At 46.7% G+C, this 13,235-nt stretch overlaps 1 protein-coding gene across 3 annotated transcripts in view; it reads left to right on the plus strand.

Annotated features, from left to right (window-relative positions):
- Nucleotides 1-13,235, plus strand: part of TENM4 (teneurin transmembrane protein 4) — a 597,404-nt gene that overhangs the window by 536,906 nt on the left and 47,263 nt on the right. For all 3 annotated transcript variants that reach the window (XM_042957496.1, XM_042957497.1, XM_042957498.1), the window contains 3 exons: nucleotides 254-397; nucleotides 3,414-3,663; nucleotides 5,895-5,915. In XM_042957496.1, the coding sequence (XP_042813430.1) occupies nucleotides 254-397; nucleotides 3,414-3,663; nucleotides 5,895-5,915 (415 nt within the window). The remainder of the gene's footprint in view (nucleotides 1-253; nucleotides 398-3,413; nucleotides 3,664-5,894; nucleotides 5,916-13,235) is intronic.

Genomic DNA, 13,235 nt, shown 5'->3' on the forward strand with positions numbered 1-13,235 from the left:
AATTGATTCTCCTGGGTCCTTTTTAAATTGTTTAGTACTTTTTTTTTTTAACTTTTCCTCATAATGCACAATTGCTCTATTAAAAAAAGGATATTAAGGCTCAGGATTTCTAAGGCACTTAGAAATATGACCTTTTCTCCTTTTCTACGAAAGACAAGCCAGAGCCTCGCGTGCATATCAAAGCCAAAGAAGAGGCTTTACTCACCTGTGCACTTTGCGCCTTTGCTCACCTGTGTGCTTTTGTTTCCTACAGTTTCCGTGGGTTATGAGTATGAATCCTGCCCAGATCTGATCCTCTGGGAAAAAAGAACAGCAGTGCTGCAGGGATATGAAATCGATGCTTCTAAGCTGGGAGGATGGAGCCTAGACAAACATCATGCCCTCAACATCCAAAGTGGTAAGTGCATTAACAGAATTCCAGGAGCCAGGCCATGGTGTGGCCCTTGTCTCGTAACCTCTGTGCCCTGCCAGATTTAAAAAAGAAAAAAAAATGCACATTTCAAATTACATGGGCTTGTATGTGATCAGTCATCAGAAGGATTAGTCAACAGATACTCCTTGGGAGCCTGCTCTGTGCTTGTCACAACTAGGCAGTGGAGACGCAGAAATGAAAGACCTCAAGAGATGATATTCTGGTCAGAAGCAAACACTTCCCAGGCAGTCTCCAGGCTGTGCCGTGGATGGTGCCATCACACACAAAAGCACAGGACACTGGGGCATGGAGGGCAGCAACTCAGTTTCCCGGTTCAGCACGGTGTCTCTTTGGAGAGAACCTCTGAACTGAGTCTCAAAAGATCCAGAGGATCAGCCCTATATATCAAGTAGGGAGAACATTCTAGGCAGAAGGCACAGTATGTGTCAAGGCACAGAAGTCTGAAAGAAGAGTAATTGGAGAGAAGGTTTCTTATGGTTTGAGCAAAGGATGAAGTGAAGGCAAGAGCTGAAGCAAAAGCCAGAGCTTGAGCAGCCAGAGCCCAGGGTCAGAAGACTGGGACTTTGAACTTCATCCAGAGGCCGATGTCAAGCCTCTGAAGGGTTTCAAGCATCCAAGTGACATAATCAGCTCTGTATTTCAGATAGCCCACCTTGACTGTGTTCCAGGATGGGACAACTAAATATGCTCCTGATGTCTGACATCTCCCACCTACTCTGGAGAGGCCCTGGATGCTACTCAAAACCACAACATTGTGTCTCTAGTATACTTTACATGTTCTTAATATTTGCAGAGAATTTTTGAATCTATGGATTTTTTTTTTCAATCTTACTTTCCAGATTCCTGTCATTCAGTAGTAGAATATTGTAGACAGCAAAACTGAAGGCACTTTGCCATTTGGTAATGAAAGGAAGGGCAGAAGGTTTGGAAAAGTACATGCACCCAAACCCACAGCAGACCAAATATCATAAACTCGTGTGTAAGCGTGTCCAGTGGTCAGAGTCAAAAACTTTGCACTGCTATTAAAATTGCCAAATAATTTTAATAAAACGATTTGAATAAAAAAAAAAGGTATAAGGAAAAACTAACCAACTAATTCTAAATTTTATGATAGAAGAAAGATTTGTGAATAGCTGAGACAGCCTTTAAAAGAAAAAGGAAAAAAGAGGCACTGCCAGACGGTTTGGTATCCGTCTTAAAAGAAACCACAGTCTCCAAAATTGTGGTGCTTGTATCCGAGCGGATAAATAGCTTCTACAGAACAGAGCATGGGGTTCAGAAACTGACCTATAAGTGGTCATCAGGAATCATTTTGGCCATGAGTGCCAGCAAAGCCAAAATAACAGAATTCCAAACAGGCAAAAAGTTTGTTTCTCCCTCGCCTGAAAGTCTGGAGGTAGATAACCCAGGGCTGGCTTGGCATACTGCAGGCTCAGGGCTCAGGCACCTCCCCTCCCACTGCTCCAATCAGGCCTCCATCCCCAAGGCTATGGTTCACGGTGACCGCTGAAGCTCCAGCCTTCATATCCACATCCCATCCAGCAAGAAGGAGGAAAAGGGCTAAGGGCAAGCCCTTTCCATTGCAAGGACACCTCCCAACAGCTGCCCACCCCATTTCTATTTCATGCCACTGGCTAGAACTTAGTCGCCTGCCAAGTGTAGGCAGTTCCAGATAGTAACCTGGACAGCCAAACATCAGGGGTTCTGTGGCTACAGAAAAAGGACGGGGGACAGGATGGATACCTGTGGATGACTACGGTTTCTGCTACGCTCCATACACACATAGAAACTGGCACATGACACAGGCAACATCAGATATCGGTGGAGACGGATAGTTATTTTAGAAATCGTATTGGAAAAACTGGCTCAGTGGGTGAAGAAAAGTAAAATTAAGTTCACACTACATACAAAATAAGCAAGATTGATTACAGATCTAAATTTAAAAGGTAACACTTGAAAACTAGTAGAAAACACAGAAGAATATCTTTATGATCTCAGAGAAGGATTCCCTAAAACCAAAAAGCACAAGCATTAGAGTAGGAAAATGATTTGATTGGACTAGGTAAAAATGAAAGATACCTATTTAATAAATGACAGAGCTAATAGGTGACAGCCTGGGAGAAGATTCTTGTGACCATAAACCCAAAACTCATTCAGGCTTCAGTATGGAAGGAGTGAGGTCAGAGGCACAGTCCAGTTTGGAGACTGTGGCAATAATATGGGAGATAAAGGATGATCTGGGCCCAAAATAAACACTGTGGATATGGGATGAAGGCTACAAGTCACTGAGGTCAGTCCCTTCATTTTGCTGGTGAGGAAACGGAGATCCAAGCTCTGTTAAAACAGTAGGAAAGCCAATACAACATCTGGGATCAGCCCATTAGGAGCAAAACCAGGTAAAAACCCAGGTGTCTTGAATCTACCCTGGTGAGAAGAGACTGAACTTCACTCATGCATTTCTCTAAACATTGACTGAGATCTACTCTGTGTCAGGTTCTGCGATAGGCACTGGGGATATAGAAAGGGAAATAACATGGTTTCAGTCTAAAGAGAGAAAAACATGTAAGTGTCATAAAAAATCCACACTGCGGTAGAGATGGGGACTAGGTACAGGAGATGTGTACAGTCTATTTGAGAAGGAGTGGAGCTGAATGATTAGGGGCCTGGACTTGAGAGCACTTCTGCTACTCTCCGTGTAACCTCAGGTAAGCCACTGGCCTGTTCCCCCCTGTGCATCCAGAGGGGACAGTGATACCTATCTTACAGAGTTGTTGAAAGCGTTCAATCAGGAAGGCAGCATGGCCTGTTCAGGACACTCTGGGTTTCATGATGGGGGTGTGGCAGCCTTGGGGGGTAAGTCTTGGAAATGGTAGGCAGAGATCTTGCATTCCTTGCAAAATCGAGGCAACTCTGTGGTCAGCCGCAGAAGACAGCCGTTTCCTGCTCCATAGGTGATTCTGTTCTTCTGTCCTTGTCCCAGGCATCTTACACAAAGGGAATGGGGAGAACCAGTTTGTGTCTCAGCAGCCACCCGTCATCGGGAGCATCATGGGCAATGGGCGCCGGAGAAGCATCTCCTGCCCCAGCTGCAATGGCCTTGCCGATGGCAATAAACTCCTGGCCCCCGTGGCCCTCACGTGCGGCTCTGACGGAAGCCTCTACGTGGGAGATTTCAACTACATCCGGAGGATCTTCCCCTCTGGGAATGTCACCAACATCCTGGAGTTGAGGTATGTAAGGTGATGTCCTCCTCACACTTCCTAATACTGTCCCTTTGCTATCCCGTGGCGCCCACCTAGCATTACCCACGACACCCAGAGGAGCCTCACCTGTCAGAGTCCATCTGAGACTTTTCACTTCCCAGCTCAGGGCTAAACTGTAAGCTGGGGGCTCTGGGGAAGCAGGTGCTGCTCTCCACCGGGCACTGAAAGGAAGACCAGCCACTCGTGGGGCAGGGGGATATCTTTGACGCCCAGAAGACGTAGAAGGCTGCTAACAACCAGGAATTAGACTTTTTGGAAGCCCTTGAACTTCTTTCTGTTTCCTGGCACCAAACAGATTGAAATTAGTCTCATGAGACCTCTTATAAGGACAAAGATGGCAGAACGGACAAAGCCAGCATTAGTAGGTTTGGCCCTGTTACTAAACACTCATCCGAGTTAGAGCAGTCCTCTTCAGCTGTCTGGTACTGAGATAAAGGCCCACGGGCTGAAATCTGGCAGTGCCTCTGTGCTCCTAGCATGCTGCAGGGCCAGCCGACTCCACCTTTTCTCTCTCCCCATCCCAACCGTGAGGGATGGAGCATAGCCATACTTAGAGCTCGGGGAAGGGCCTGATGGGTTGCATTTTCTCTAGACTCCCTAAATCGGGTCTTCTTAGAACCAGAGCACTGTCACAGGGTGGGTTCTAGGGTTACAGAGAAGCTGTGGTTAGAGACAGGGTTGCCCCACACTCCCTTTCAGGAGAAATTGCCCCAAGTTCCTCAAAATTGCTTTAGGGAGTAGGATCTGCCCATGTCCTGGGCAGGAGTTCGTGTGAACAGAACAGGCCTGTGAGCTGGAAAGCCTTCTTCCAAACTGGCCAGGGAAAAGGAAACTCACTTCTGTGAAGTCCCAACTATTTGCCCAGTATAACAGTCCTGCAAGATATTTACCACTGTTGCCCTTGACAAACAAGACCAAGGAGACTCGGGGAGTTTAAAGAATCTGCCCAAGGTCCAGCTTCTAGAGTGGCGGACCGAAGCCCACAAGTCCATCGCACAGCTCTGCATGGCCGAAGAATTGTCACCTGACCCAAAGAGGGCCACTTTGGCTTTAATGCCTTGTTAAGTTATCCCCTGGAAGTAATTGCCTGCTGAGAATGTCTCTGCAGTGCCCATGTGAAGGAAGGGAAGGCTTGCTAACTGACCACGGTCATGGCAGCCCTCAAGAGGAGAGGGTTCGTAGTCACCCACACACACAGAGACAAATGAAGCAGGAGGTCTTTGGCCATGACAAGAATCAGAAGCCTGAATTCTGTGGACTCATAGGAAGTGGGATATCAGGCTTTGTGAGAACCACCAATGGAATATTCTCTGCCTTTCTTCTCTCTTTTATGAGTTCCACTGCCACAGACATCCGTCAGGGAACGAGGAACCCGTAAGCCTGTCTGCTCCAGTCAGCTGCTCACATTGTCTTTCCACCTCCTGTAGGGTAATGGGAAGAGCCACAGCCTAGGGGTCAGCCCACCTTGGCAGAGAAGCTGTCCAGCTGTGGGCAAGACATCTACCCGCTCTGGACCTCCATTTTCACATCTTCAAATAAGACGCCCCATTTTCCCTGCCTCCCACCTTTGAGGGGAGATCGTGGAAGACAAATAAGTAGGGAAGGGAGGAGTAAATGAAATTTGGAAAGAAAAATACATGTATCAGTATGTTGTCAATCTTAATGTATTTTCTTCCCGGCCTGTCCCCCTGTTCCCCCCGCCCCCTGCCCTTCTAATTATGGTATGTCTCCAGTTCTGTATTCTGTCATGAGGAGGATCATGGTGGGCTACGCAAGTTTTGAATACCCTCTGTAGGGCAACGTGCACACCAACAGAGGCACAGCAGTGAACATGCGTGTCTCGGGGAGCGTGACTCTGTACGGGGCGGGGAGGGGGGAGGGAAGCCGCTGCTGCAGCCCCTGTCTTAGCTCTGGTGAGAGCAGCCGCGTGTGTCAGGCTCATCCCCTTCCCCGAAGTCAGCAGTAGTGGTGCAGGTGAAGCCATGCCTCTTCTGTGATATGTAGCTGCTTGTAAGTGAGCTCACTGACAAGTAATATCCAATATAAAATAAATCAGTGTCATAGCTGCTAAGTCTTTATTTATTATAGTATTGTACAGTACCATTGCTGTCAAGTTCTCAGGCTGCTAATAATGCTTCTAACCCCGCTGCTAACACCTCATTCTTTCTTCTATTCCCTGCTCTCCTGTCTTCTGTCAGAAATAAAGATTTCAGACATAGGTAAGCCAACCAGTGGAGAATTTCCTGTCTCTCCTCTGCCTTGTTGCATGTTGTGTGGTAAGCTGCACGTGTCAAATTCAGATGGCTCACTAGCAAATGGATCCTGTGTGATTGGAACTGATTGGAGGTAATCAGTTACAATGAGAGGAAGTCATTAATAATGGTGGGGGTGGGAGGCGAGAGCCCGAACTCCTCTAATCTCTAGCAAAGTGTAGCAGTTACTTGGGTAATCTGTGGACATGACGGACTGAAATAATAGGGGAAACAATTTTAACCTTGGCATAGTAATTTGAACACCAATCCGTTTATCCTTGGAGTGAATGAGGACAACCTCCTAACTGTGTTGAATGGCTTTCATAGTCACAATGGGACGTCTTGAGAACATCTTGATCAGGTGAAGAACTTGGACAAAGACAGGTTTCAGATTTGCACTTCTGTGGGCATTGCAGGTGCCTTGGCTTTGGTGGCTAGGATGCTAGGTGACCCCACCAGAAAGTTTGCCAGCAAGGGAAGAGTGGGGAGGAATGTTTAGGCCATATGAACCACCCAGATAGGTGGTTCATCAAATAGGAGCTTTATCACAGAGGGGATTTGTCGTGTAGGCTCACAGTGAGGCTCAGCAGGCAGAAGGGAGCCACCTCATCAGAGACACCAAGAGAAATGTCTGCCCATCAGCACCACTGCCTTTGGGGCACTCTTCTGACTCCTGGGGAACAGTCACTTCAGAGTCCCCTGCCTAACACACATCTGGGTGACTTGAAAAAGCCATGGGCAAATGGAGCTGGGGCGGCTACCAAGGTAGCTTTCAGTTACCCACACGTGGCTCATACCGAAGTGGCGCGTGGGCTGGGTGCTGAGTGGGAATAAAAGAAAATCTTAGGCTGGCGGAAAGAGGCAGACCCCAAATCCAATAACGATCATCTCCGTATCTATGTAATTAGATATGGTATTAATGTAACAATCGTATATATTATTTTAAGATAATAATAACATGGACAGAGCATTTAGCGTGAGGCAGAAAGAAGGTTCATGGATTTACATGGGCTATAGCAGTTCATCCCCAAAGCACCCTGTGAAGTAGGTGCTCATGGCACATCTAATTTACAGATGAGAAAACTGAAACCCGCCCCCTCCCCGCCCGCCCATTGTCTGACCTTGAAAAAAAAAATCACCTCATCTTTCTGAGCTTTACTTTTTGACTTGAGGTCAACAAAATCTCTCTTGGAAACCGTTTTAAGGGTTACAGAGGATACTTGTAAAGTATCTAGCATTGTGCCAGGCACAGAGGGGAGCTCCAGACATGGCTGCTATTATTATTGCTAGTATTATTATTATTATTATTATTATTATTATTACTATTATCATCATCATCATCATCATCATAACAATTATATGATGATGATGGTGTCAACTTTCCCAAAAAGGAATTCAGTCCTCTTACAATCAAAGATACGTGTCTTAAAGTAAATTAAATAGAAGTTGGTAACAAAAGGAAAAAAGAGGAAACACATATGTGTGATTGTATGTCAGATTAGACCCTGGACTTCCTGGCAGCCAGAGCAAACAGGGAAACATAACTATTCTCATGGTTTGCATTCTCAGAAATGGGAAAATGTGCTCACTTCTCAGAGGGGAGAATACTTTTTCCTGACACGGAAATCTGAAAGAATTTTTAGTGAGCTTTGTATGGCTGATACTGAACTATATACATCGATACATACCTTCAGGTTCAGTTTTAGAGAAAACATAGAAGTTCATTTCATACGAAGATCTTGGGTGAAAATCTAGCATTTCACGTTGAGACCTTCAGTGAGTGGCGGTAACTGCCTGGGACGCAGTGGGGTTACAGGGGACCGAGCTGGGAAGAATTAGTAGGTCAGGGTTCTTGTCCAGCTTTGTTGTGCACTTGTGTGGCTTTGGGTTGGGCATCCCACTTTTCTGGCTTCCAGTCTCATCATCTGTGAACTGTGAGAGCTGTGGTTTTGGTGCCTGATGTTTAGTGATCTTTTGATACATCCATAGCATGATTTCAAAGCCAGTTTCCTGCCCTCCCTCAATTCATCGTTTTCTCAGGTGCCAAAAACGATTTCTAAAGTAAAACCAAGTGGAAGGAAAAAGGGAATTTGTTTCTGCCTTCTCTAGTTTCTTAAAGAAAATCTGGAATGAAAACACCTAAGTCTGAGCTCTGATTTTAACTGGCACCTGGATATTGGTAAATCCCTTCCCCTCTCTAGGCCTTGGTGTCCCCATTCATAAATGTCAGAAGTGGATTAAAAATTCTAAAATTTTATCCTCTCTGTCCATGAGCATTTACTGTCTCAGCTGTTCCCAGGAATGGTAGCCTGCACACATGCTCCCCAGGGCAGCCTTGCATGCCTCTGGCTGTTCAGCCTCCATACCAGCCCACCGCGCAGGGACCCCTAATCCTTTGGGCATCTTCTTCTGTGGACCCTTTCAGGGAGCGAGGATCCTCATTTCCTCCTGGATCTCTTCCCCAGGGTGATGGAGGATGCTTGATGCCTTTTTCAGGGGCACATTTGAACTCAGGTCTTCATCAGTCTCCATCAACGTATTAAGTTAACTCCAACAGAAAGCCCTAACTTCCCCCAGGAAGTAGGTTGGGCAGGACAATATTAAGTCTGACATACTTGGCTTTTCCATTATGCAGTAACATAAATACTCTGAAGGTTTCTCCAGGTGACCAGCTGCCATTTATTGGGCATTTTTATTTCTTTTTTAAAATTTTTATTCAACCTTTATTTTTGAAAGAGAGAGAGGGGGCAGAGGAACAAATAGAGAGGGAGACACAGAATCCAAAGCAGGCTCCAGGCTCCGAGCTGTCAGCACAGAGCCCGATGCGGGGCTCAAACTCACTGTGTGATCATGACCTGAGCCGAAGTCAGAGCTTAACCAACTGAGCCACCCGGGCGCCCCTGGGCATTTTTATTTCTTAATGGAACTGGCACTATGCTCAGAAATTTATATTCTTTATACAATTTTGTCCTCAGAGTAGCCCTTTAATGTAGTTGTGATTATCCCCATTTCTTAGATGAAGAAACTAAAGCTCAGAGTAATGAAGTGATTTGCCCAAGGTCACCTACTAAGTGGGTGGTAGAACTAGTATTTGAACCTCTGTCTTTGTGGCTCTCCCCCCTGGTTCTAAAAGCCAGTAAATCAAGTTCTACCAGGGCCACCACCAAATGTGGTCAGAGGATGCTAGTTACTCTGAGACAAAGGGAGAATTCTCACTAAGAAGCAGGGAATAGATTGCCTCTAGTCCCTGGACTCCCAGCTCCTATCAGGAAAGTCCCACACCATCCAGAAAGAGGACAGTGTGAGGCTTGATTTCAGTTCATGAATGTCCGGAATGGTACTCTTATAGCATCCAAGTGTGTACGTAGCTTCCAGAAGTGCCAAGCTCACGTTTGTGGAAGTAGAAAAGAATGTGGGTCCCACAGTGGACTCAGGAAACAGAGCTGTGACCCTTCTCTGTGCCCAGCCCGGCTCAAGATACCAGGAATCAGAACTGACTCAGACATGGTCCCTGCTGCAGAGCTGATCCCGGGGCTTTCAGCTGTAGGCCACCTTCCATGGTTTTGAGAGTATTCAAAGGCCTTGCTGCTCGAAGCAAGCAGACAGACCACACTGGTATCCTCTGAGAACTTATTAGAAACATGTGCTCTCAGGCCACACCTCAGAACTGCTGAACTGGAATTTGCATTTTAATACAATCTCCAGGTAATTCATCTGCATATTAAAATTTGAAGAGCATGCCTCTAAGGCCTCAGTTTCCAAATCTGGCTGTGCCTCAGAGTCGCCTGGAGAGATCTTAAAGGGACAGATGCCCAGGCTCTTCAGATATTGTGGATGAGGTTTTTCTTTCTTAGGCTTTCCTGGTGAATGTGCTGTGTAACCATGTTTGAGAACCATCACTGTAAGATCCATAGCATTATTATTTCCCCTGTATGCTCCCAGCAAGATGGATAGCCATTCATTCACCGGTGCATAAATTTGTGGGCTTTTCTGGAGCACTTACTCTGCACCAGCCCAGGGCCAAGCAGCAGGGACTCGAAGCTGGTCCCTGCCCTTGAAGAGTTCGAGATGTCATTGAGGAGACAGACAACTAAGCAGAACAGTGTCTTAAGGTCCTACAGGTAGGAAAAGTATATTTGCTAAGGGTCCGGTGACACGACGAAGCAAGTGGCCAGTTCTCCAGGGGAGGTCTGGGGTCTGGGGGTCTGGGGATCCAGGAATGGCATTTCAGATGAAATGATGCTGGAACTGGATCTCAGGACATGGACGTGATCAGATGCTCCCCAGTGAGTAAGGGCAATGGTGCTTCCTAGGCTTGGAGAGGCAGTGTGGGGAAATAGGAAGAACACAGCCTTTAGGTCAAGAAGATTGGAGTCAGAAACCCATCCTGCCACCTAGCAGTCTCTAGCTCTGGTCAAGGCACTTCACCTCTGGTGGTCTTAGTTTTCTGAAATACTAAGAAAAAAAAAAAAGCACCTGCCTTACATGGCAGTTGTGAGGAACGTCAGGCTGTGCGTGCAGAGCACAAGGATGGTGTCTGGGATGGAACACACACCCAGAGGTGGTAGCGGATGCCTTCGTACCAGTGACAGTCATCTCTCCAAGCTGTGTTCCACCAAACGGTGGCCCTGCCCCCGATGGGGGCCCAGGTGCTGCTCCCTGTACAGGTGGCATGAGGAAGGAGGGCGCTGAAGACTGTCCAAGTGCTCTTCCAACCAGAAAGGGCTGTTGAGATGTATAATTTCATTTGATCCTGATGACAAGCCTGTGAGCAACGCAGAGCAGGGACTTAATCATTTGACCGCCGAAGGACCTACAGTTTGAGCGATTTAGGGGACTTGCTCCAGTGAGAACCCACATCTTCTAAATTCAAAGCTAGCGTTCTTTCCCCTACACTAACCCGACTGCCAGACCTCAAATATGTCCTTGAGCACAGAAGATGGGCCGCGGCTCTTACAGACTCCCTGGGACAATCCTGCTGGTGCCACCTTCTTCTGGAATTCACTGAGCTGAGAAACTGTACATGAGTGGCACTTCTCTGGGTCACTGCAGGAAGACATGAGCCAGAAACTCAGGGGGCTAATCTAAGTGGACAGGGCCCCCACCACATTCCCGCAGGGACACATTTGCTGCCAAGGTAGATAGCACCGGTTTATCATGAGTGATGCACAAAGAAATGAAATGATTCCCCGTCCCCCCACCCCTCCCCGCTCACCGCCCCACCTCGCAGCTGTCATCAGGGAAGCAGAGAGATCCGGGCTGCCCCACATTGCAGACTGGGATCTAAGGTCACTGCATTTTATTTAGCCAGAATCAGTGTCATCTGGGAAGATCAAATCTGTGCTGCATTAGAGCGTTAGTCACAAGGGACATTTCAACATAAACAGCACATCTATCCTGTTATCCATTTCCCTCAAAAGAGAAGGAAAAGAAACACCCAAGTAATTTGAGTGAAAATGGTATTTAAATAAACTCAAAATGGAGATACCATCCATTTAAAGCAAGTGACAGCTATGCCCTAGAAAGCATCAAGTTGAACATTAGAAATACAAAAATGAATAAAATCCCATCTCTTCCCTTCAAGGACTGACTGTCAGATCTGGGAGACAGCCACATAAATAAATACCACGGCATTATGTGAAGTGTCCTGTAACCCAGTTATGAGCAGATATGAATCTCCACACACACGGGTTAGGGAAGGTTTTGCCAGAAAAGGTGCCACTGAGCTGATACCTGAAGAATGAGCAGGAGTTTAGCAGGCTGGAAAGGGAAGGGGACAGGACACTGCACAGAGTGGGAACAGCAGTTATAGGGAGGTGCGGAGGTGTGTGTGTGGGACCAGATGTCCCTGATGGACTGCAGGGCGTACCGGGGGATACGAGGCAGCTGCAGAGAGTGTTGCTAGGCTGGGGAGTCTGAAATCAGCCTATAAAACATGGGGCGCCCTGGAAGAGAGGGCACTGGGGTGATGTGACAATGTCTGGGTTACAACAAGGAAGAATGGCCTGGAAAGGACCCAGGCTGCACTCGGAGAGACCTACCTTTTATTTGAAAAGGATGATGTGATGGGACAACCATGTTAGAGCTAGAGAGGAAGGACCGTTGGAGAAAATCACGTGACCTTAGTCTAATTCAGGGAGAGAAAACCAACAGGGAAATCTTAGGTCTGGGAATCTGGCCCTGTTAAGAAGCAGCCAGTCCCCAAGATAACACCCAAAGCAAGGGATGGTTATGATGACAGACAGTTGGGGCCAGATTAAAACCTTTAGGGACCTTGACACTGAAACGATTATGATGACCCAGTCTTCATATGTAATTCAAAAAACACCAATCTGTAAAATAAAATTTTGTTTTTCAAAAGAACCGAAAACCTACATGCCCGATGAAACATAAAACAGCTTCCTTCTAGACTCTTCTGATTGTCTTACTTGCATCTTGAAGGATTGACAGCGCGCCTACTTTGCTGGTGCTATAGACACTGCTCAGTCTGCCCTCTGAATCCCCAGCACGGTTTACATCCCACCATCCAGTGGAAATGGCCTGTGCCGGGCCATCCAACCTGAACAGAGGGAGATTCCCTTGAATTGGAAGACATTCTGGAGACTTGGAAGGGGATACCAGTATTAAGATGCAGTTTGAGGCTGGCCATGCACAGGAACTGAAAATTAGTTTCCAGGATTCCAGCTCCAATTTGGCCTAGACCTGGAGTAACGAGGCCATGCACAGGAACTGAAAATTAGTTTCCAGGAGTTAAGATTCCAGCTCCAATGCAGCCTAGACCTGGAGTAACAAGGCCATGCACAGGAACTGAAAATTAGTTTCCAGGAGTTAAGATTCCAGCTCCAAATTTGGCCTAGACCTGAAAGAAATTATAAAGCTGTACCATGTGATAGGAAAATTCAGGCTTAATAAGGAATACCTAGTCTGTCTTCCTCTCCAGCTGCAAAACCAGACATAATGACTAGGAATTAAAAGAACAGTCACAATTATTGAGTATCTGTCATGTGCCATGCACTATGCTAAATATCTTTCACATACGATTTTATATAATTTTCTCAGTATACCGACAAGGTGGCTGTTAATACCCCATTTTGCAGAGGAAGAAAACTTAAGGCCCAGAAGGCCAGGTAACTTGCCCAGGTTTCAGAACCTGGAAATGACAGAGCCAGACGTGAAACCCAGACCGATCTGATTCCTAAGCTTGTGCCTCTTTCCTGCCATGTGCCGAGGGGTAGCACCTTGTCTCTGCAACCCTCCAGACAACCGTGGTCTGCCTTTGCTTTCCTC

This window comes from Panthera tigris, chromosome D1, assembly GCF_018350195.1.
Source record: "Panthera tigris isolate Pti1 chromosome D1, P.tigris_Pti1_mat1.1, whole genome shotgun sequence".
In the NCBI taxonomy this organism is placed as follows: Eukaryota; Metazoa; Chordata; class Mammalia; order Carnivora; family Felidae; genus Panthera; species Panthera tigris.